Raw genomic sequence first — 26,616 nt, forward strand, 5'->3', positions numbered from 1 at the left:
TTTTGCATCTTGATTGAACCTTTCCGTCCCATTACACATATGTTTGTCAGTCTAAAACAACTTTAATTTATCCTCCTAAGACAAAGGGAAGTGAACATTTTAGCTTTTTTACATTAAACAGTTGTCTTGATTGGAAACTGCATAGTGTAACAGTTTTTTCAGATACCCTTTTATTTTATTTATTTATTTTTTTTAATAATTTTTATTTTTTTTATTTTTTTTTAATGAAATGTCCTTTGCAGTGGACAGCATTTTTTAAGTAAAGCTAAAACTTTTGTCCCCCACAGAGGACAAAAATGCATTGCAGGGTCTCAGGAAGTTATCAAAAATGACTGAAAATAAAAAAAAAAAAAACCAAACAAAAACATCCAACAGTTGCAAAATTTAACTCATCTCAAATTTGCTTCTCCAAAAAACTCACCCAGAGCTGCTGGAGAAGTGTGTGCAGCTCTCAACATAACACCTTTTTCATCTCTTTTCATACTTTTTCGCTTGTTCTACAGAGAATGAGTCAAAGTGATCCTGCTTTTAGCGCAGAGATGCAGTCTACTAAGCCGGTTTCACACGCGTATAATGTCTAAGCGATTAGCAGAACCTCTAATTCACTTAAGATTTTAATTTTCCTTTTTCAGATGTTCAGTATTATCTGCAGTACCTACCTTAGGTGTGTGTGTGTGTTGTTTTTTTTTTAATTTAATTTTATTTTCTTTGAGAACTTGAAGCAGCCATTAAGACTTATGAATAATGGATCATTCTGAACAGCTTAAGAAGTGGCAGCATCAGGACCCTGTGTGTGTGTGTGTGTGTGTGTGTGTGTGTGTGTCGCAACGAGAAAAAATAAAAAAATAAAAAAAGAGAAGAGAAGAGCAGCAGTTAAACTGTGAATCTGCCTCTGTTTAAAGTCGGCCCTGATTATGAAATCAAAAACCGATTAGATAATGGGTTTATAGCCAGTTGAAAGACGTGTACATACAGTATGCGGATAATCTCATAATTCCCCCTTAAGAACAGCAGCTGCAAAGTGTTAGGACTCAATTTCCACGGCGATTTCTTACTGTAGATGAGCATTATTCTTGTGCTTTGCAATAACAGATACATACATTTTGCTCAGCCTGCAGCTACAGATCTAAAATTACTTAATAGTTTTTAATAATATCTTTTTTTTTGGGGGGGGGGGGGGGGTAGATACTGGCTGTTTTTTTTCTGTAAATTTCATCCCAATTCTCGGCACAGATATCAGTGGAGGCTCAGCTGTTGCAGCCAAAGGGTTTCTTTTGAAGTTCATCCAGTTGCTGACTGTGCCCTTAATCCTTCTAATGCTCACAAAACCTAATTGGAGGATTGATCAGAACGTGTGCAGCACTTATTTTAATGCGCGGTGTAGAGTTTGACTTGATAATTATTTGGACCTCATAAAGCTGCTGGATGTGGCAGCATTAATTTACCTCCCTCTCGCTCATGTGTTTTTTTTTTTTGTTTTTTTTTTTGCAGCCTATGATGTTGTGTGTCGGCCAATACAGCTGTACACTGTAAAAAAAAAAAATCTGTAATTTAACAGAAATTTCACTGTTTATTTCACAGATTTTTCCTTTATTTGGGTCACAGCTATTATGTGGGTTTCCGTTGCGGGCTTTATTATATGATACAGAGAATGATGTGTAAAAACAGAGTGCTTTAGTTTGTCAGTTGAATGATGACACACTGTAAAAAAAAATCTGTAATTTAATAGAATTTTCACTGTTTATTTTACAGATTTTTCCTGTGTTTTTAAGATACAGGAAAATATCAATGAAATTACAAAAATAGACTGATTTTACACGTCAAATGTAAAATAACATGAATAACCAAAAAATTGCAATTTTTTAAAAGAATTTTTTTCTTTTTCCACAGAAAAATAAAGCTAAAATACATTTGCAAATGTATTTTAGTTTCACAAATATTTATTTTTCATTTATGAGATTAAACTGTTAATTTAAAGTTTAATACTGTAAAAAAAAAAAAAAAAAATTAAAACCAGATAAAATTACTGACAATTAACCATAAAAGAAGTATTTGTTCTGTAAGTTTAACAAGACTTGTTTATTTGACAAATATCTTGTGTAATTACAGGAGGTTTCACAACAAAAATGTTGAATAAATGTGTTTTTGTGAATGTATAACATGTATAAGCACTGCTAAACTGTCCAAATACAGTTTTTATCAATGGATTGTACAACTTAGTCTCATTGAAAATTATTCATATACATATATATATATATATATATATATATATATTGGTAATTTGATTGTTTTAATACATGTAAATATTCTTTATTAAACATTAAAAAGTAAAAAAAAAAAAAAAAAAAGCAAAATCTCATGTAAAGTTTGGGCAAAAAAATTATTTTAATTATGGAAAATTACTGTATTTTTTTGAGATGGTTATTTTCTGTTATTTAACAGTATTTTTTCGGCACCCCTGCTGCCGGAATATTACCTTTTTTTACGTGTTTTTTTTGTTTTTTTTTCCCTACGATATTTGTATTGGTATTTAAGTTTGACATAACAAACATGAATCAAAATGACATAATCACTCATACACACACCCATTCACACCATGTAGAGTTGCACCAAATGATATATAAATATGTATATATAAATAACATTCATATATTCTTATGAAACTGTGTAGATGTATGTAGAAAAAAAAAAAAGATAATATTGTTACAATACAGCAGTCATGATAATTAAAATAAATAAATAAATAAATAAACAATGATAATTTGTATGACATGTCTCTATTTTCCAGATACCATAATGTTCATATAAGGTTCCCATAATTGTACAAATTCCTCCAGTTTTCCTTTGGTAATGTAAGTCAGTCTTTCCAGTCCGATGCACTGTGATAGTTCTACAAGTTTTTTTTTTTTTTTTACAGTGTATCCCAAGGACACAACCCCTTCTCAGTTATTGTCCCCCATGCTTTCATCACTTCCCTTTCTCTCTGCGTATCCCCTCTGGTGTTGCATTTAGGTTCTATGGTCTGCTAATCAGCACTTTTTCCTCTTAAGACATCTCTTTGAAAACACACTGAATTCCAGCGGCCCGTGTTGTTTTTTTTGTATTTATTTATTTCATTCCCCTTGAGGCTCCAGTGAGCGGTGAAAAGGTGATTTGATGCGATCGGCGCCACATAACTTTCTTAAGCAGCGGCGGTTTGAATCTTAAGCAGATGCCGTATACAGTACCCATCAAGAAACACAGACTCGATGGAAATTGCGTGACGCCTCATTCATATCAAAAAGCGTGGAGATAAAAAAAAAAAAAAAAAAAAAAAAAGAGGAGAAAAAGGCCCTGAAGCGACGCGTACCACCAGCGCCGTCGCACCTCATAACGCACTGACAGTTGTGGATGAATAATGATGCGGGCTGGGTGTTTGGAGAGTTTACTAGAGTTTCCTAATCATGTTTCCCTGCTAACTAGAGAAAGGTGTTTTACTGCAACGCCATCAAAGCATCGGCAGAACTTAACAGACGTCTGAGCCACCTCATTATCCTCGTGCAGCGTGGATACTCCTCAAGTCGTGCACTGAATCTTCACAATTGCCTAGTAAATTGTAATTATACCGCAGCTCAGATGGAAAACACATTTGCCGGGCCTGCATTTAAAGCATTTACTTGACATTGGCACTTAATTGGAAACGCTGAAAACTGAGCCGGGATAGTATTTCCATCTGAGAGTGGGTTTTTTATGAAGTCACCCCACAGTCAGGACAACACAGGAGGCCTAATGACCTCTTTTAGAGCGATTACAAAAACACATGTAGAGACACGGGCAGGCAGGGGAAAAGAAATAACTCAACAAGAAGAGTGTATAAGACTGTTTCTATTCTCTACAGCAGGGGTGTCAAACTCATTTTAGTTCAGGGCCACATTCAGCCTAATAGGAAACAAAGTGGGCCGGACCAGTAAAATAATGTAAATCAGGGGTGGGCAATTAATTTTCCTGTGGGGCCACATGAGAAACTTTGACAGTTACCAAGGGCTGCATCAATTCACTTGCAGTTCTGCTAAATATATATCTCTATAAAAACAGTAAATGAAACAGTACAATGATACAATGAAAATGTGGAGTACAGAATACAACTATCTAATGAATATTCGCAAAAACGTTCTCAAAAATGTGCAAAACCAGCTCCATGTTAACTTTACATGAAAAACCATAAATGCAGCTTTGTTTGTTTGTATATCTCCGTTCCTTTTCTGACTTCAGTGAAGAAATACTTAGAAGTCCATGTTTTGTTAAAATCTCTGCATTTTTAATCGAACTTTCTTTCTTTTTTTGGCATTAGCTGACATCTTAATGGGCTGAAACTGACCAACAAACCAATAAGCTTTATTATAACCATAAGCTTCATGCTGAGAATGGAAAGTATGCGCAAAAACACGCTAATTTAGCAGATCCTACTCAATAAAAGCTGTGCTGTTGCATTTGTTGCATCTATTACCCTGATAAATATTTGCATTGACTTTTAATTGGCCGGTGACCTCATGCGGGCCGGTCAGGGTCAGCATGTGGCCCGCGGGCCTTACTTTGCCCAGGTTTGATGTAAATAATAGGATAAGAACTTATAAATAACATCATTTCCAAAGTTTTCACTGTGTTTTTGAGTGGAAAAAGTAAAATTCCATAATGAAAATGTTTACATCTACGAACCATACTTGAACATAACATGAACAAATATGAACATGTTTCTGAGGTATATTGATGAACAATTAGAAGCCTTATGTAGCCTCCAAATAAATTTAAAAATAAATAAATAACTTTAAGCAAAGAATTACTGTGTGTCATTCCCAGAACTCATGGCCATGACTAGATTTTCAAGGTTGATCTCATTTGGAATAATTTACAAGCCTGTACTGTTGGTAGGTTAGCATTTTTTGCAGCACATAAAGTAACACTAAGGACTTGGATTTTATCACATTATGAGCCCCCCCACCCCCTCCAGGTTTTGACTGTGCTGCTCTGTCCATTCAGCCACTTGTGTTTGTTAATACAACCAACAACTGAACAGTTTTGGTAATTGGCTCCAAGTTAAGACATATTTTCAGTTTTTACTACAACTGCTGCTGACAAACAATTATGTCGTAGTTGGAGAAATGTTCGTCGGAAGTCTTGACCTTATACAGGGTGGGGAAGCAAAATTTACAATATTTTGAGGCAGGGATTGAAAGACAGTGTATGACCAATTAGTTTATTGAAAGTCATGAGAATTTATTTGCCACAAGAAAATTGACATAATAGAAAATGTTTTTATTCTATGTGTCCTCCTTCTTTCTCAATAACTGCCTTCACACGCTTCCTGAAACTTGCGCAAGTGTAAATATCAAATCAAATATTCGGGTGACAACTTCTCCCATTCTTCTTTAATAGTATCTTTAAGAAAGTCGACATTGCTGTGTGATGTTCTATCGGTAGCATGTTCTAAAACGCCCCAAACAGCAGAATCCAGAGGGTTTAGATCTGGGCTAGAAGGCGGCCATAAACATGATTCCCAAAAATTGCTAAAGTTGGATTTGTTGCTGTTGTCAACAAGTGTTTTGGTGTTGTTGTGTAAGATTTTAACTTCAAATCATATTTTACTGCATTTCTAACGCTCTTGTTGTCTACCTCAAGTTCAATTGCCATTTTTCTCATGGGTTTGGTTGGATCCTTTAGGACTTTGGATTTGAGAGCTTTAATAAAAGCTTTGGTACGTTTTTTGTTGCTTCCTCCACTTCCAGACTTTCTTGTAATAGTTTTGCTCATAGTCATTCTCTTCTTTCCATTATAAACAGTCTTTATGGACACTCCAACTATTTTTGAAATCTCCTTTGGTGTGACGAGTGCATTCAGCAAATCACACACTCTTTGACGTTTGCTTTCCTGATTACTCATATGGGCAAAAGTTTCTGAAAAGGTATGGATAATAGTGTTAGGTATGATTATGACATCAATATATGTTTGGTTTCAAAACAATTGACGTAGTGCCTGCTGAGAAAAAACAACTAAATGTTCATTGTAAATTTTGCTTCCCCACCCTGTATGTGCAAATATTGTGATGTAACTAGTTATAGACATGACGAATTAAGCAGTAATTAAAACAGGTTGTAGAAATCCACTAGATTTTTGCTCAAATGAATATAAAGATAGAAAGATTTGCAGCACCTGGAGGGTTCAAATTCAAACTGTATGAACTATTAGGGTCCAAATACACAAACAATAAATGAACCAAAGACTAATAAAAGTGGGTTTAGCAAAATATGACCCCTTTAAGTCTCTTTAAATGCTGTTTAATCTCCTGATCTATTCACTTCCTGTTCAGCTACGTGTGTTACTTTATTTACCTTCCCCTGAACTGGATGGCACAGATAAAGGCCTGACAAATGAAACATGAAGTGTGAAGGTGTGAAACACCTCGTAAAAAGCCTTATCTATAAAGATCCTGTTAGACAGATGCAGTGGGAGCTAGTTTTAGTTTGCAAACATGATAACATTAGAGCCGAATTTCAAGCTTTTCCCTCACTGGTTTAAGAATGGCATCTTCACTTATCAATTTCACCCAATTCCTCTGCTCCTTATTATCATTAATCGCTTTTCCATTGGACATCTGCATAAAACTTTACCAATATTTACTAATTGTCAAAAAACAGAAGTGCGTAATGTCGGTTTTTCCATTAAATCACAAATGCGATGATTTGTTTGTTATTGTGAGATGACATGAGGAGTCATTCCATAAACATGGCGACGAACGTAAATATCATGTTGATTTACAGATATATTCATTATTATTATTATTATTATTATTATATATTACCCCTCTATCTCATACTAAATTAAAAAATGACTGGGTTTCCTGGAGTGTCCACACATACTGCGACATGTTTCTTTTAAAACTCTTCTTCTTTGCTCGTTGAAACATCTGTCAACATCTGTTTTTTTTTTTTGTTTTTTTTTTTATTCACGTGACTCTAGTTGCAGAGAAGGGTCTTTCCATTGCAGTTTTGCGTGATTTACCAATTCTGCTACGCCTGAAAAACCACCTCTTGCCAGCGCAAAAACTTTTAATTGAAAAACGAGAGTTTCGGCGAAATTGTGTTTTTTTTTTCATTAGGTAAATTTTTATAAATACATTTTTATATATAACATTTTCCTGCAATTTGAGGGTCAATGGAAAAGCAACTAAATTTAAAGCAGTAGAATGACAACTGAACACAGGGACACAGTACTGCAGCAGACTGAATACAGAGGAAAAACAAACAGAAAATGATGTCACCGATTAACAAGTGGATATCAGCCTATGAAAGTCATTTAAAGGCCCAGAGTTAGGAGGATCTGGTTGTAGAAGTGAAATATAAGGTTGATATATTGTATTTAGGGACACTGAGAGGTACTGTGTAAAACAGGGGAGTCAAACATACATAACATAGGCCAAAACTGGCCCACCAAAGGGTTCGATCAAGCCCTTCAATGGAAAAAATTACACTGAGGATATTAACACTCAAGGGTGTTAAACTCATTTTAGTTCATGTTCCACGTACAGACCAAAGTGATCTCAAGTAAAGTAGTGGCATAAAAACCTATAAATAATGACAATTATGAATTTTGTTCTTGGTTTAATGTGAAAAAGTAAAATTACATTATGAAAATATTTCCATTTACAAAACTATCCTTTTGCAGTAAAATGTGAACAAATATGAAAAACCTGAAACGTCTGAAGAAAAATAAGTGCAATTTTAACAATTTTATGCCTGTTATTAAATCTTTTGTGAATTTGTGATCTATAAGTTGTGTCAATAATAAGCTGAGGCATAATATTGTTGAAATCACACTTATTTTTCCTAACCTGTTTAACCCTGACCATATTTTCAGGGGAAAAACGCCTAAAAAGACATACCCAAAATAAATGAAGAATTACTTTACAATAATAAGGTTCATATGGATGTTCTTGGCATCTGTGGACATTTACAGACCTCACAGAATCTATTACCATTGTCCAAAATATTGTATCTATTATTATGCCTGAGTAAACTGTAACAACCTAAAAGAGAAATTAGAATTTTTTATCCTCGCCTGTTTTTTTTCGGCTGGATTGACGATGATATGCATAAATTAATTGTTCATGTCGGAGATTTTTAATAGCGTATATTTCACCCCACAAAGATTAAAAATCATGTTTGAACATTAAAGTTTGCACTAAAATGCACTTTTGATGTACTTTTAGTAACATTAGGGTCTAAACTTTGAGCAAAAGTTGAAAAAAACATTCATTGTCCTGATTTATTATATTTTTATAGTAGATGAATATTAATATAATTTTTTCAGACTGCAGGTGGGCTGATAGGGCTAAAGGTTCATGTGAAAAAGTAAAATTACATTATGAAAATATTTCCATTTACAAACTATCCTTTCACAGTAAAATGTGAACAAATATGAAAAACCTGAAACGTCTGAAGAAAAATAAGTGCAATTTTAACAATTTTATGCCTGTTATTAAATCTTTTGTGAATTTGTGATCTATAAGTTGTGTTAATAATAAGCTGAGACATAATATTGTTGAAATCACACTTATTTTTCTTAATATATTTCAGGTTGTACATGGCTGTTCGACTTATTCACATTTTCATACTGTAATTGTAGTTTTTTCACACAAACAAAAAGAAAATCAGATTATTATTTATGTTATTATATGTTAGATTGACACGCCTGGTGTAAAGCAGGCAAAGAAATCCACAAATGCTCATATTTAAATCCTTATTATAACTCTACACAAACTCAAACCAAACTTTCAATATGACTTTTTCATCCAATTGTGCATTGTCACAGTTTAGGAGATTTGGAAATACAGGCTTTCACTGTCTGGGAAGAAAGTGTAACCAGTGGTGGAGTAAAAAGATGTAGTAGATTATCAGAAGTTACAGAAACTGGAAATCCTCAAGTAAAATATAAGAAACTCCAGTTTGTACTTGAGTGAACGCACTTAATGAGACTAAGTGTCTCTTTGGGCAAAGTTTAACTTGCAACTTTTCTTTTGCATACGAGATATTAATGAGAAATACAGCCCTGAAACCATTTATCCTGAGAATTTTGCTGTGAAAGTTAATTTAATTAGTGCATTGGGGGGATATGCATGGGCGAGATGTGTCTTAGTAAAGCCTGGTATTAGTGTAGTTCTGATTTAAATGAATCACCATCTGATCAGAGAGTAAATAAGACTTAAATCTGCCTGGATGTTCGAGTCCAGCTCCATTTAACCCGTAGATGTTCCAGTGTCTGGACCATTAACCCTTCCATAAATGAGTCCAAATGAGCCGTGATGAATTCAGTGTGTTTATGACACTTTTGTCACTTTGTCATATTAAAATAAATTCAACAAAACACCTTTTTTCATTTTTTTTTTTAAACATTATTAACAATTTTTCAAATTTTTTTTTTAATATCTGAAAATTTGAAAAGCGAAGTATAAACCTTATCTAATATATAGTATCTAACCATAATAGAACCATGTCAACATCTATTTTGTGAGTGAGTGAGTCTTTTGGTTTTACTGTAAAAGTCTGTACAATTTTTATTACTATTATTATACAACGCAGCGTGATATTGTGAATTGCATACATATAACACGTCACTTTTAATTGGCATGTTATCTGTACGCATTATAAGCTTTCAGCGCGTATGTTTACGCCGCATAAAATAACACGTCATTAGCGCGATTAGCGGCTCGGGGTTTGGGTTAGCGCAATTAGCGGCTAGTGCACTGACACTCCATGAATAACACACAAAAGGATGAAAATGCGTAAATATGCCATGCCAAATGCAATGAACTGGCGTCACATACAAGGCGATTTCATGAGATCCATCTGTTATATATTAATTATATTATTATTTTTCACTATCATTATGCATGCACATTTTTTCTCGCACTTTATTCTGTTGCTGCCTTGATCATTGAATTTCAGAAAGTCTTATCTGATCTAATCTAATCTACACTGAAAATAAGCGGTGCCAGGCACAACAAACCACACCCCTTGCACGTATTTCGTCTAATGTAAGTAAATGGGAAGATTTTTTAAAAAATCATACAAAATGTGAACTTTGACCTACCTTTCCTTAACGACATCTATGCAGGGTCACTGGCAATTTATAAACCCGATTTAGTATGAATTGAACCAATAGCTCTGCTGCTAAAGTGTTAACAAACAAACAAACCAAAACCATAACCCAAACCATAACTGCCTATGGAAGCTTGGGGTAGTAACACAAAAAGTACAATTTTATAAAATCTCTAAAAGGCAAGTTAAAATTTTAAATGGCATGATATCAGTAACATGTTTTTTTGAGGAATACCTGGAATATGAAATAATAACTTTTCATTACAACAGGGTTCCGTCAGGTTTACAAGTTAAATTTAAGACTTTAAGACCTTTTTAGGATTACTTAGAACAGAATTCAGTGCCTATTTCATGGTAATAGTGGCAAAAATGTGTGACTCCTACGATTTAAGAAAATGTATTTATTTACTCCAATGCCTTGATTCCTACTGTTCTGAGTCATTTCTCACCAGAGATGCAAAGTTAGCGATAATTGTTTCCGAATTTCAATATAAATTGTCGGGTTGTAACAGGTGAAACTGAGTCGACTAGCGTTACTTTCTTTACAGTTTGGACATTTAACAGACACGTTTAAACACAATAGCCAACAGGTTTATTTCAACATAATTTAAGACTTACCATATCAAATTTAAAGCCTTTTAAAGACTTTTTCAATAGACGAGACACAATTGGACAGTGCCTGCATTTGTAAATTGTCGCTATGATGACAAACAACTGCACTTTTAAAAGAAATCTAACCATTTACTGTCCTCTGAACTACTGCTTAGGGCTGTGCATCGGCAAGAATCTGGCGATATGATACACATCACAATACTAGGATCACGATACGATATATCACGATATATCATGATACTGTTAACAAGGCAATTTTTTGTTTCTTTCTTTTTTTTAAATGATTATTTCCTTGAAGGATTGAATTATACCAGAAATATGCACAAATACCAAACACATTTTTATTTGATCAGAACAGGATCTAATGCTATATCACAAAATGTTCCTGTGTTAAAACTGAAATTATATTTTACAGACATTACAGTTTAAGATCCTGCTCAAATGTTCATATTCTATTAGTTCAGTACTAACATCAGAACAGTATTTTAGTTCAATCCCAACAAAGGAACCAACATTATTTAATAAAACAGTGTTAAAGAATAATAAATAAAATATAAACAAAAACAAAAATGATCCTTCACAATATCTGCATTTGAATAAATACCTAAAAATATTGATACAGTTTTTTTAATATCGATACAGTATTGTGAAATGAAATATCACGATATACTGCAGAACTGATATTTTCTAACACTCCTACTACTGCTTAATATAATTTGTTTGAAATGTGTGTTTTAACTTGTATTTATTATTATGACGTTTGTTGCTGACTTCTTGGCCAGATCGCCTTTGTAATGAGATCTTGTTACCTGGTTAAATAAAGGTTACGTACATAAAATAAATAAATAATTGAATTGCAATCAAAAGATGAAAGTCTGACCGTATCAAATTTAAAACCTTTTAAAGACTTTTTTTTAAAGGTATCAAATGCAGATTTGTTAATATAAGACTTCAAAGACTTTTTATGACCCTGCAAGAACACTAGTCAAAGATATTGCAAGAAAACAACTCACTTTTTAACCCATTTTTAACCCACTTATGCATCTACACACACATTTTAGTCCATACACACGACCTGGGATAACATCGGACCCTTAAGATGCATATTTACAACCCCTGCCTTCTGTCTTCTCCAGGTATCATCCGTCTGAGCGAGGGTTTCCATGATCGATACCCCGTGGAGGACTACCTGGACCTGTTCGATCAGGCTGCGTACCAAATCCAGGGGAACCTCACAGCTAACGCCAGCGGGGCCCCGGGCAGACCCAGCATCATCATAGGTAGGCGTTAACATCTTTAATATTTATGGGCGATACTTCACAGCTAAGTAAAGTTCATTTGAGTCGTAATCATTCAGACACTATAATGTTTTAACGGCGCTCCATAAATATGACTTCATGCATTACTTTGTTAAATAAATCCACATTGGAGTGCTGTGTGGAAACTTCACATTTAACCGTCTTTTTATGTCATTATAACTCAGCGGGACACAGGTTAAGTTTAAGTGTACGAGCGAGTGCAGGTTAGAAATCGGCAGAAATCCCTTAAAAGCACACGTACGCTCTTTTCCCAGTGTGATGGCTGATACAAACTCTTTCATTTTAAGCCAACTGAGTCCTTGAGCCACATCCAAAAGCAGGCTCTACCTGTGGAAAACCTCAAAACCCAACATCTGCTCTGAAGAAAAGACCAAGAGTTATGATGATCTGCCTGTCTGCCTTAATGCCTTTTTAACCCTTATACCCCCCTTAAAAAACCCTCATGGGCAAAATTGTACATGCACATGAAAACCACTATAAAGTCATCATTCATCAACATTTTTTCTTGCTTTTTTTTTTTTTAACAAATCTCTTAAACAACTTCCACCCCACTCAAAACTACCAGACATTCAACAGTTTTTAGGATTTTAACCCTTTAAATGCCAGTTTAACAATCATTTAAATTCTGAGTGGTTTATTACAAAAATGACACAAAAAAAATTTATATTTTCAGTCATTTATTTATTTAAAAAATGCAAAAAAAAAAGAAAAGAATATTTCACTCATTTATTCATATTAAAAAAAAAAAAAACAATAAAAAATTGAATATTTTCACTCTGAATTCAACTCAAATGATTACACTGGGATTTAAAGGGTTAAAATCCTTAAAATTTAAGAGATTTGTTAAAGAAAATATGTATATTTTTGTCCACAAGGGTGACCAGAGAGAGTATCCGACATTACAGAAAATATACCAATGCAATCAGATCAATTTTGTTGCATATGTTTCACATATCCAAGGCTCTAATCACAACCAATGTTTCATCCACCTACTATTTATTTTATGGAAAATATTCAATTTATTTATTCATTCATTCATTCATTCATTTATTTATTTAATTTAAATTTTTTTTTGTGTGTAATAAAATCGCTCAGAATTCAGGTGATTAAACTGGCATTTAAAGGGTTAAAATCCTGAAAACTTGAACATTAGGTAGTTTTGAGCAGGGGGGAAGTTGTTTAAGAGATTAAAAAAAAAAAAAAAAAACACAAAGAAAAATATTGATCTATGATGATTTTATAGCAGTTTTTTTTGTGGCTGTCTTCTTTAGTGCCTTTTTAACCCTTATGCCTCCCTCAAATAAACAAAACTCTGGTCACCCTCTTGGATAAAAATGTACACAAGGGTGTAAAAAAAAAAAAAGTGTTATAAAATCATCATACATCAACATTTTTTCTTGCTTTTTTAATTTTTTTTTTTTTTTTTTTTTTTTTTTTTTATAAATCTCTTAAACAACTTCCGCCCGGCTCAAAACTACCAAACATTCAAGAATTTTCAGGATTTTCACCTTCAAATGCCAGTTTAATCATTTGAATTCAATTCTGAGTGAAAATATTACATTTTTTTGTGTTTTTTTTTTTTGGTAATAAATCACTCAGAATTCAAATAATTAAACTGGCATTTAAAGGGTTAAAACCTGAAAACTGTTGAATGTTAGGTTGTTTTGAGCAGGCCGGAAGTTGTTAAGAGATTTATTAAAAAAAAAAAAAAAGTAAAGAAAAATATTGATCTGTGATGATTTTATAGCAGTTTTTTGTGTGCGTATACTTTTGTCCATGAGGGTGACCAAGAGGGTGCAAAATGTATCTTGGGAAAATAAAACACATCAAAGAGTAAAAGACTCAGGATTTCGAAAATATAACAAAAAAACAAACATTCCCGCCAAATTTCATGCCAAAAGCTGTAACACAGCCAAAAATGATCAACAAATGAAAAAGAAAAAAAAAGACAAAAATAGACAAAAATGCCCGAGGGGGACCGAAGGGTTAAGTACTTTTGGTAGCATAAGCCTTTTAGAACGCAGGGCTGAACAGAAAAAAAATGTTCATTTTAACGGTATAAAAAAAGAACCTTAAATGTGCTCGTTAGTTACAGTTTTTGTTGCTGCAGTGGATGTAAATTAAGCCTTGAAAGTTGATGCAAGTTCCTACAGGTTCCTTCTAAACCCTCTCTGAATAAATTACAAAAACAGTATTTGCACAATATTACACTGCAGGAGGAGACAGAACGGTACAAAAAAAGACAGTGAAAGGCAATAAACAAAATTAACAGGCAATTATGGGGACTGTTAGAGAAAATAAGTGCTCTGCAACTTTTGAATGGCAGTGTTGCAACTGCAGCCCACACGGCAATGATTTCACACTTTGCAAGCTTAGTAAACCACCACCTGACACTAACAGCACTAAAAGCGTTCCCATTGGTTTATTACCGAATGATTATTCAGAGAAAAACACTACAAAATCAGATAATGTGCATCTGTGAACGATGGAAAGAACATGATAAACCTTGTTGCAAAATTGCACGTCTCATCAGTTTTTCTACGTTGACACGTGTTTCCTGTTGGGTGTCATCTGCCTTCCTGTGTTTTTTTGCACAGACGGGGGTGCACCCTCCCCTTTGGCTGAATCACATTAGTTAGTCAGGTCGTGCATCAGAGCTGTGATCTGCGTTGTACTGTGTAACATGGACCGACGGGACTCTGCTCCCTCATCAGGAACCAGCCAATAGCGTTTGTCTCCGAATGACCCCGGAACATCACATGTAATTTCGCCTCCAATATCACAAAGCAGCCGTTAGAGCAGGGGGCTCGAACTCAATTTCTGTCAGGGGTCACATTCAGAACTCAAGTGGGCCAGACCAATAAAATAATAACATAATAACCTATAAATAATGACAACTCCCAATTTTTACCTCCGCCAAGGAGGTTATGGTTTTGCCAGGGTTTGTTTATTTGTTTGTTTGTTTGTTTGTTTGTCTGTCCGTTAGTATGCAACATAACTCAAAATGTTATGGACAGATTTGGATGACATTTTCAGGGTTTCTTGGAAATGGGATAAGGAAGAAATGATTAAATTTTGGTGGTGATCGGGAGTGGGGGGGCCCACGGGGGGGGGCCACTGATCAGCCTTGGTGGAGGTCTGCGCTCTCCGAGTGCTTCTAGTTGTCTTTGTTTTAGTGCGAAAAACCCCCCCATGAAATTATGAAAATACTTACAAAAAAGATGTGAATAACCTGAAAAAAATGAAATTTCTTAAGAAAACTAGAAGCACTCGGAGAGCGCAGACCTCCGCCAAGGCTGATCAGTGGCCCCCCCGTGGGCCCCCCCACGCCAAGGAGGTTATGTTTTTGCCAGGGTTTGTTTGTTTGTTTGTTTGTTTGTTTGTTTGTTTGTTTGTCTGTCTGTTTGTCTGTCCGTTAGTGTGCAACATAACTCAAAAAGTTATGGACAGATTTTGATGCAGTTTTCAGGGTTTGTTGGAAATGGGCCCCCCCCCACCCCCGATCACCACCAAAATTTAATCATTTCTTCCTTATCCCATTTCCAACAAACCCTGAAAATTTCATCAAAATCTGTCCATAACTTTTTGAGTTATGTTGCACACTAACGGACAGACAGACAAACAAACAAACAAACAAACAAACCCTGGCAAAAACATAACCTCCTTGGCGGAGGTAATTAAGTGCAATTTTAACAATATTATGCCTCAACTTATCATTTCTACATGTGCATGTGCCCCCCCCCCAAGTTTTTTGACAAATCACACCCTGTGTTTGTAAAACCTGAACAAAAATTAGTTCACCAGCCTTGACTGTGGAATTTTTGCGCTTTGCAAATTCATCCCACAGTCCGGATTGGAACCTTTGGTGGGCTGCATCTGGCTCCAGGGCTGCATGTTTGAGACCCCTGCATTAGAGCGATCAGAGGGAGGGGTGGGTTGGCCCGTGGTGGCGCACACGCTCACTCCCACAAGTGACAGTGATTTTTGGGAGAACCTGTGACTCAGCCCTCCAGAGAGCCTCTAACGGCCTAATGACACTGGACGTCCTTCTGCTCCACTTAGCCACTTCAGTGGAGTGCTGTAGAAAGGAATCATTGTTTTTAGTGTCGGGGACGGCTATAATATCCGCAGCAGGGTGGAGAAGTATTACGGCTTCCTCCCTCTATCTGCATATCCTGCTTCCATCCGTCTCTGTCTTTTCCTCTCATCCAAACATCATCTTAAAGGAGCGGCCAGCTGCAAAGAAAAACTGATTTAACCCACAACAATAGCCTTTTCACTGCGGACTAAGACGGAGCATTGAGCGCAGCTTAGCATGCCGCCCTGTTTTGTTTCCCTCTTTAAATAAATAATCCTTATAAGGGGGTGGGGGTGGGGGGGGGAGCGTGCCAAAGCCCTGCTCAGTATTCACACCGTGCCTTGGGAGAGCCCAGCGAGGTGCAGGCCTGGAGCCAGGATCTCCAGCTTCTGACTCTCATGGAGCGCCGGCCAAAACCAAGCCGCTGTGAAACACCAGGGTCTGACTCGGCCGTTTGATTGCCCCCTTTTTTTTTTTTTTTTTTTTACAGCGAAAATAAGCCCTTTTAATGGACACGGAGACCTTTAAATAGACTTGATCACAGTGTGTCATCATTTTAAGCATAACGGCATTAGCGGCGATCCTGTTTCACTCTCACCGTTGTCATCGCAGAAAATAGGTCCTGGCTATCATCCCTTTCCCGGAGGAAGCCGGGCAGATAAGGCCTATGTTGTGTTCCCTCCAAATACATCACAGCCTCACTTCACAGATAAGAGGATAATGAAGGCACAGACAGCCTAATGAATCCTGGATATCATTTCTCAGCGCTGCCTGATAAAGTTTTTGCTCTCAAATTGTTTGAGAAACGACCTCCTCTGACTCATTATGAGCTGACGTACTGACGCGGTGCTGAGGATGGCGCTCACTCTAAAGTCATCCTCACAGCTGGATGCATTATTATGACGTCTGCCAGGAGGTATCGTGATCACTTTGCTTTGTGTGTTTGCGTGTTTGTTTGATTGTTAGCAAGATAACTCAAAAAGTTATGGACGGATTTTCATGAAATTTTCAGGAAATGTTGATACTGGCACAAGGAAGAAATGATTACATTTTGGTGGTTAATGGGGGGGGGGGGGGGGGGTCTGTCTTGGCGGAGGTCTGCGCTCTCTGAGTGCTTTTCTTGTTAACTCCTGTTTTCTCAGTAATATTGAAAATGAGACCTTCACCTTAACCCTTTCATGCATAGTGGTCACTACAGTGGACTGCTATTCTACAGCTGTTCTGTTGTTTATTCATGTGTTTTGTTGTTTTAGTTCCATATCAACCAAACATAGTGGAGCTTATGCATCATCCCATACACTGCAATTCATACCATTACTGTAACTTTGCTGTTCTTGATAAACCTGATGTACAGTAACATGTTTTAGTGTAAATCAATGGCTAATTGTTATTAGACTGTAATTAACTTTTGAAAAAATTTTTTTTTTTTTTTTAAATTTGTTTTTTGTTTTTTTGGTTGTTTTTTCATATCCACCTGAAACCCAGCAATGCATTTTGTCCTCTGTAGGGGACAAAAGTTCGACAGTTTTACTTTAAAAAGGCTATGCATTGCAAAGGATATTCCATTAAAAAAATCAATCAATAAATAAAAATAATGAATGAATAATGAATTTGAAAATGTATCTGAAAAAACTGTTGCATTATGCAGTTTCCAATTAAGACCATTTTTTAAATAAAAAAACAGCTAAAACTATCTATTTCCTGGGTTTCAGGAGGATATTATCCCCATGAAATGAGTAATAACTAATATTAGAGTATGATAAAATGTGAGAAAACATTAGCAGTTTAGCAATTAGTGGCATTAAAAATGTTTTTATTTCATAGTTTTCACAGTTTATCACTTTCTGATGATGAGTTTTAAATACATGTTTCTTTGCTTCAAAAATTAAATGCATGTTGTCCAGTTGAGTGGACATTTTTGTAACTGCATGAAAAATAGGTTCATAATTTTTTTTTTTTTCAAATGCATTTTCTTCATGCCTACAGAGGAATAAAAACACTCAAGAAAAAAATATTGACTAAGGTTCTCATAATTCATGCATGAAAGGGTTAATATAGTGAGTCCTGAGTTGTATTGTTTGAGTTTTTTTGTGTTTTATTATAATTTTATTATGATCTTAATTTATTCTTAACTGTTTTTACGGAATTGCATTTATTTTATTGAATTTGTTTTTGTGTCACTCTTACTTGTATTGTTGTGTTGTAAAGCACTTGGATCAAAATCACTAGATAAAATTATATTATTATTACTATTATTATTATTATTATTATTATTATTATTATTATTATTATTATTATTATTATTATTATTACTGTTATTCTCATCATCATCAAGCTGCATTTTACACCAATTATTTCAACATATTTCTTTAATTTTGTTCAGTTTGTGGTTTATTTTGTTCTTGTAGCTGATTTTTATTTTCATTTTTTATCAATTTTGTTAATTTTATTGATTGCTTTACCTGTTCTTGTTATTACTATTTGTTTATGTGCTGGCTCTCAAGTCTCCAAGTTTCCTCTTTAGGACTTGTATGTGTTTAACAGTGTGTATTTGACTGTAGGAAGAAGTAAAAATAAACAGGTACATACAGAAAACCAATTATGTAGCTTCTGCAGAAAAAATGCTGGAGAAAACAGGAATAAAAAATGAAGTCTACACAAATCCAATTAAAAAGGTTCTTTTTTTTTTATTTTAATTTTTATTTTTTTTTACATTTTTGGGATGTTCCAGAGGGTTCTATTTTCTTAAGTCTTACTTTTGGAGGTGTTTGGAAGAAGAAGAAAAACAAAATCAGCTTAACCCATAAAGACTCAAACATACACCAGTGACCAAAATCATCTACTGATCTAAAATGTTTATTAACTGTTGATCCATTTATTCTATCAATACATGTAAATAATTGGTGTAAAATGCAGTTTATCATCTTTTCGTGGTCATCAGATATGAGAAAATACATGATTTACACTGAAAAAATGCAAAATACAGGATATTATTATAAAAAAAATGGTGATAAATTGCTCAATAAAAAGTTAAATCTACAGAAAAATTCACACAAAAGTATGACTGAGTCTTTACGGATTAAAATAATTAAAAACTAGAAAAGCACTCGGAGAGCGCAGACCCCCCCCCCCCATCACCACCAAAATGTAATCATTTGTTCATTGTCATACCAACATTTCCTGAAAATTTCATCCAAATCTGTCCATAACTTTTTGAGTTATCTTGCTAACAAACAGACAAACCCAGTTGAAAACATAATCTCCGCTGTTACACTTGGCAGCGGTAATAATTGGTCGTCTGTTCATGGTCATCAGATACGATCCATTTAGATGTTCGGAGGCTCCGTAGTTACCGTGGAAACACAGTCATCTTCTACAACATTGATTTGCCAGTAAAACCCATGGAGTTGGATCAATGACAGTGAATGAAGACACTTGGTTTATGTTCAGTTAATGATAAATTTTGCAAATAAAATCACTTTTTCTCAAGTTTTTTTCTGTTTTTGTTATGACAACCCTCAAATGTAATCTCAGCAAGATAATAAAAGTACATGATCAGTAAAGATAAATATCGGAAAATACTTGATTTTTACTGAAATAAATACAAAATGGAGAGGATAATATTGCGATAAATAGTGCTAATTCACATAAGAAAGGATTAAATAGAGAGAAAAATTACAATATGAAGACTCATAAAAGTAGCACTGGGTCTTTATGGCACAGGTGTCAAACATGCGGCCCGGGGGCCAAATCTAGCCCGCCAAAGGGTCCAGTCTGGCCCGCGGGATGAATTTGTGAAATGCAAAAATTACACTGAAGATATTAATAATCCTTTTAATTCAGGTTCCACATTCAGACTAATTCCATCTCAGGTGGGCAGGACCAGTAAAATACTATCATAATAACATATAATTAATGATAATTCCATATTTTTTTCTTTGTAAAGGTAAATATTTTTATTTATTTACACAAAAATAATGTCGCAAAAATGTGAATAACCTGAACAAATATGAACAACATGAAATGTCTTAAGTACAATTTTAACAAGATTCTGTCTGTTATTAAATGTTCTGTGTGTTTGTAGATCCACTGTGATCTGTACGTTATAATGTACATGTGTAAATGATAAACTGTGGCAGAATATTGTTAAAATTACACTTATTTTTTTCAGTTTGTTTATGTTATTCACATCTGAAAGGATAGTTTGTAGATGTACACCTTTTCATAATATAAATTTACTTTTTTTGCTCTAACACAGAGAAAAGTTTGGAGTTGACATTATTTACGTATATATTATTATGTTATTATTTTACTGGTCTGGCCCACTTCAGATCAAATTTACATGAATGTGGCCCCTGAACTAAAATGAGTTTGACACCCCTGCTTTATGGGTTCAAACCATGAATTATCACAGAAAAAACATAAGAACTGGACTTAATTTTTAAAAATCAGACAGAATTTCCTTCAATCCCACTCCCTCAGTAATATTCACAGGCCTCTTATCTAGTACAACAGTAGTTTCCATCTCTTATATGTAGCGTACTGGCCTAGTTTATCAATCGCTCCAACTCAGATTTCAACTTTTCATCACAAGTACACGTCATCACAAACACCATCTGTCCCTGTTAGACATACATTTATGATTTCCCTTATCCCTTATTCATGATTCCTCATAATATGTGTCATTTCGTAAGCTTCCATTGGTTTTATCCTGTCATTGCAGTGCACCCAGGCTGACCAAACATAAATAAAACCCCTCCTTGAGGTGAAGAAAAGCAGCTGACTGAGGTTTCTGAGAGATGTGACAAGAAAACAACTTCTTCACATTGCTGGTTTTTTTTATAGAAAAAGACATATACACCCAAAATGCATTGTGCTTGAACTTGGGCGGGTTTGTTTTGCAGGAGAAGCCAGTGCGTCCACCATGTGGGACAACAACGCCTGGGTGTATTTCTATGACAACACCACAGAGGGAGAGCCACCCTTCCTTATCCAGGACTTCGTCCACGCCCTGCAGCCAGATGCACGCTTCATCGTCATGCTCAGGGACCCGGTGGAGAGGTAACGTTGAAACTACAACCTCCTGATGCAGAGTTTTTTTTTACCCCAAAATAGAAAAAAGACAGTCGAGTTTTCACGGTGACACACAGGTGCTTGGTCTTTATCTACAGAAAAATTCCAGACTTTTTCATAAATGCTTTTTTTTTTTAACCCTTTCATGCATTAATTACACTGGGTTACAAAAAAATGTTTTTTGCAAGTTGTCTAAGTTTTTTCAACTGAATTAGGACCATTTTGCACCGCTAAATCCGAAAATGACATCTGTTTTTCTCAATCAGGTCAGGTCTTTTTTTGCTAATTTGATTTTGAAAAATTTGATCTTCTCACAAAATATAATAATTAATACCAAAATAAGATTGGTAAGCACACTTTATGAAACTTGTGACTTGATTCCTGTTAGGTACAATGGTGTATTCACCGCCGATGTAGCAGAATACGTCAGGCTTATTTTTGCAAGATCTTCTAGTCAAAGCCATTTCATTCACCTGTAATATTAAAAAATATCATTAATCATAAATTGGCAAAAGTAAAATCTTCAGAACTCGTTTATTGCAAGAAATATGAAAGAATTTTGTATCATATGATGTGAAAATGCCCATAAATGTAAGCAAAAATGTTAAAAAGCCAATATGTAGCATAGTTCAGAAAGTTGACCTGATTGAGCAAAATTAATGTGATTTTTGGATTCAGCACACCAAAATTATCCTAAATCAGCTCAAAAAACTTAAACAATAAATTTGTTGTTGACCAGTGTTATGAGAACCTTAGTTAAGATTTTTTTCTTGAGTGTTTTTATTCCTCCATAGGCATGGGAAAAAAAACCCAATGTGATCAAGTTTTTTTTTTTTTTTTTTTTTTTTCCATGGAGTTACAACAATGTCCATGCATTTCATTTTTGAAGTAAAGAAATGTGTTTAAAATCCAATATCAGAAATTGATATTAAAACAATGAAATAAAATCTGATGTTTTCTCACATTTTAACATATTCTAAGGCTAATTATTACCCTTTTCATGGAGATAATATACAAAAAAAAAAACATTTTTTTTTCCAACAAATAATTGATTACACTGAAACATGTCACTGCAGATCAGGTTTATCTAGAACTGCAAAGTTACAGCAATGGGATGAATTACAGTGTATGGGATGATGCATAAGTGTCCACTGTGTTGGCTGATATGGAATTAAAACAACAAAACCCATGAATATACAAGAGAACAGCTGGAGAAGAACTGTCCACTGTAGTGACCACTGTGCATGAAAGGGTTAATGTACTTTTATACTTGTGTTCCTACTTTTTTAGTTGAGATTGTACCTGTTGTGTGTACACAGCAAAAATCTAAGTCTTACCAAGTGTATTTTTCTCATTCCTAATCAAAATATCTCATCTCACTTTCCATTAATTGTCGACTTAGGCCTGGGTTTATATTAATTAATAAATTATTTCACTTAATTAGTTTTCTCCTTCATGGAAATTGAGATTAATGTAAAAATTCATTTGTCATGATATATTAACTGTGAATGTGTATCTCTAGTTGTTGAACTATAAGTGCTTTATTTTATGCAACATATTTTTATTCTACAACATAATGCACATCCTTACAAATGCTACTTACAGTACATGTAGTGTTATATAACTATTTTTGAAGCATGTTTTATCTTGAGTGATGATAATTAACCCATACACTGGAAAAAAAATCTAAATCTTACAAGTGTTTTTTTTTTTTTTTTCTCATTTCCAGTCCAAATATCTCATCACACTTAAAATAAGACAAAATCACCTAAAGAGAAACTTTTCAGTGAGATATAAGAACTGATTTTTAGACAATAGATCTGGAAAATCTTATTTCAAGAACTCTTACTAAGATCATTTTCACTTGTTCCATTGGCAGATATTTTGGTTTGACTTATGCAAAAATTTTTTGAAATAAGCAAAAAAAACTTGAAGAAAAAAAAAAAAAAAAAAAAAATCTGCCAATGGAACAAGTGAAAATTATCTTGGTAAGATTTCTTGAAATAAGATTTTCCAGATCTATTGTCTAAAAATAAGTTCTTATATCTCACTGAAAAGTTACTCTTTAGGTGATTATGTCTGATTTTAAGTGTGATGAGATATTTTGACAAGAAATGAGAAAAATACACTTGGTAAGATTTTGATTTTTGCAGTGTGGTAGAAAAGTTCATTTTAATAAATATATGAATAAATGCATAATTCAAAGTGAATTACATTTTACTGACAGAAACATTTTCAAAAACATGAAAATGACAAAAGTGCATGGATATCACACGAACAAGTTTCACTGGAATCATTCCAGTTCTGACCGGTTAGTGAAATCATGTCCAGTTTTTATATGTTTTTCTCATGTATTTCTTATCTTCCAAGATTATGTTCCTTTTCCTCTAAAATTCGACTATGAGAGAAACTTTTTTCCACACTTTATTAAGACTTTCACACAAAATTCCAGACTTTTCAAGACCTGCGCCAGCACCTTGCCACAAGGACTTTTGAAACAGTTTTACAGACTTTGAAAAATCTGAAATTTTGGGTGAAAGTCTTAATAAAGTGTGGAAAAAAGTTTCTCTCATCGTCAAATTTTAGAGTATGTACAAAGGCACATAATCTTGGAAGATAAGAAATACATGAGGAAAACATATTAGTCAATTAGTTTCAGTTTATTTCGAATATGCAACAAAACAAAGGAATCCTACTTTTGTCCTTAGAAATAAAACAGAATGCAAGAAAACATGAAAAACTCACGTGCACACAAACACATGAAAACAAAATATGCTTTTATTTGCATATTTGGAAAGGAGTGGGAGGAAGTCGAACTTACAACACTTCTAAAACATATTTTGAAAAAAACTTGATTGAAATTATTCTAGTGAAACTTCTTTGTATAATATTCATGCACTTTTGTGATTTTCATAGGTTTTAAAAATGTTTCTGTCAGTGAAACATAATTTAATGTGAGTTATGTATTCATTCATTCATACATTTATTAACCCTTTCATGCACAGTGGTCACTCCAGTGGACAGTTCCTCTGCAGCTGTTCTCTTGTATATTCATGGAATTTTTTCTTTTAGTTTCATATCAGCCGACACAGTGGACACTAATACATCATCACAAACACTGCAACTGATAACATCACTGTAACTTTGCTGTTAAAACATGAGTATAAATCCATTGCTTGTTATTGTTACTAGACTGTAATTAACAACAAAAAGTTTTTTGTTTTTTTTTTTTCTCCCCATATTATCTCCATGAGGTGATTAACAACTAGTATTAGAGTATGTTAAAATGTTAGAAAACACCAGATTAGCAGCATTAAAATGTTTTTCTTTCATAATTTTCACACAGTATTAGTAAATACATGTTTCTTTGCTTCAAAAATTAAATGCATGGTGTCCAGCTTAGGGGACATTTTTTCAACTAGATGACAAATAGCTTCATAATTTTTTTTTCCAATTGCATTGGTTTTTTTTTAATGCCTAAAGAGGAATAAAAACCTCTTGATTAAGGTTCTCATAATTCATGCATGAAAGGGTGAAAATGAACTTTTCTACTACACACAACAGATACAATCTGAACCAAAAAAGTAGGAAAACAAGTATAAAAGTACATAAAGTCAAGGTTTTGGGGAGAAAAAAAAGTAGTTTTAAAAAAGTCTGGAATTTTTATTTGGATGAAGAACATGCACCCTGCCGCCCCCCCGCCTTCAGCTGTCCATCATGACTGTTTACACTGCTCATGCAGACGCCTACTTTCAGCGTTTACACTAAACAAAGACATGTTCTTACTGAAGATTTGCTGCCTTTTACTCCGTCTGGCTGTCACATAAGTTTTATTATGACGCCTTTATCAGACTCCTGGATGCCTGGCAGGCCTTCGGTTTTAACTGAGGTTACTTTACGCCCTTAATGCTGATTTTGCTTCAGAGAATGTCTGAACATGCTCTCTATAATTGCTTTTGTCTGTCAAATCGCAGCCTGTGCAACCTTTCCCAAAAGCAATTCTCGGGGAAATGAATTGCATGCTCAATTAGATTAGCAGTGCCATTTTTATTACGTGAGACTTGTTTACAACCAAGACATCTCATTGGTACAGATGCCGTATAATGTCTGAAACTAAATCGTAATGGAGCGTTTATATGGCTCATATGTCTGTGTGATCCCTTTCTGTTACAGTCAAACATTTATCAGATAAGTCATGCAAATAGTTGAGCCTTTGTTTTATTATGTTTGAGACGCCGTGCATCATCAGACATGAGCTGTCTCCCACAGAAAAGCTCGCTAAGCTCCCGGTGTATTCTCACGAGCAAAGGGCTTAGTACTTACAGATTCATTTACGACTAAATGAATCCGATATTTCAGAAAGGAAAGCCTGAACAAAACTCCGATAATCCAAAAGTCTATGTACAGAATGTACCCTGTAAACTTAATCCACTGTTTTCCTACAAAGTTAAACAGTGATGTGATTTTGCCTTTTCGTCTCTATCATGTTTTGATCTTTTTATAAGTTTTAAAAGAGTAATATTTTGCTTTTTTAAGTGGAATTATGCATTTTCAAACATTTCTCTGTGGTCTACATAAGCTGTAAATGCTCTGCTTGGGTCTGAATTCTTCATTAATTCAACTCCACAGGTCCATCTTCAACCATATTTTATGTAGGTATTTTAATGCTAAATTTTAGATGTTTATTTTACTTTATTTTTTAAATTAGCCTTAGATTTTAGTCAATTTTAATGTACTCATTTATTTATTAGTTATTTATTCTATATTGTTATGGCTAATACAGGTCCTCAGTAACTAGTGTCGTTCTTTCTCTGTGATGGAATGATAAATAATCTCCTTTGAATCCTATTTCTGAGTAATGACACCAGAAAGGTGGTTTGGAGCGCTGGCCCTTTAAATGCACATGAGCCACTTCACACCTGTTCAGCCACTCGTGTTTGTTAATGCAACCAACAACTGAACATTTTAGGTAATCGGCTCAAAGTTTGGACGTATTTTCAGTTTTTACTACAACCGCTGCTGCTCACAAACAATTATGTCGTACTTGGAGAAATGTTCATTGGAATTCTTGACTTTAAATGTGCAAATATCGTGACATAACTAGTTATGAAACGTAACAAATTAAGAAGGAATTAAAACAGGTTGTAGAAATCCACTAGATTTTTGCCAGAATTAACCCTTTCATGCATACTGGTCACTACAGTGGACAGCTATTCTCCAGCTGTTCTCTTGTATATTCATGGGTTTTGTTGTTTTAGTTCCATATCAACCAACACAGTGGACACTTATGCATCATCTCATAAACTGCAATTCATACCATTACTGTAACTTTGCTGTTCTTGATTGGTTCTTGAGTGGAAATCAATTGTTAATATTTAGTTTTTGCATATTATCTCCATGAAGT

At 34.4% G+C, this 26,616-nt stretch overlaps 1 protein-coding gene and 1 long non-coding RNA gene across 4 annotated transcripts in view; one reads left to right on the forward strand and one right to left on the reverse strand.

The window, feature by feature from the left end:
* The window catches only part of chst15 (carbohydrate sulfotransferase 15), a 181,323-nt gene that overhangs the window by 135,578 nt on the left and 19,129 nt on the right, over positions 1–26,616 (forward strand). For all 3 annotated transcript variants that reach the window (XM_030122170.1, XM_030122168.1, XM_030122171.1), the window contains 2 exons: positions 11,879–12,022; positions 21,044–21,200. In XM_030122170.1, coding sequence (XP_029978030.1) covers positions 11,879–12,022; positions 21,044–21,200 — 301 coding nt within the window. The remainder of the gene's footprint in view (positions 1–11,878; positions 12,023–21,043; positions 21,201–26,616) is intronic.
* Positions 4,959–26,276, reverse strand: LOC115410512 (uncharacterized). Its single transcript, XR_003934103.1, has 3 exons — positions 26,130–26,276; positions 14,760–14,763; positions 4,959–5,002 (listed from the first exon to the last, which is right to left on the reverse strand). It is a non-coding gene; the product is annotated as an uncharacterized LOC115410512 (long non-coding RNA).

The sequence above is a fragment of the Sphaeramia orbicularis genome, chromosome 19 (assembly GCF_902148855.1).
Source record: "Sphaeramia orbicularis chromosome 19, fSphaOr1.1, whole genome shotgun sequence".
Taxonomy (NCBI): domain Eukaryota; kingdom Metazoa; phylum Chordata; class Actinopteri; order Kurtiformes; family Apogonidae; genus Sphaeramia; species Sphaeramia orbicularis.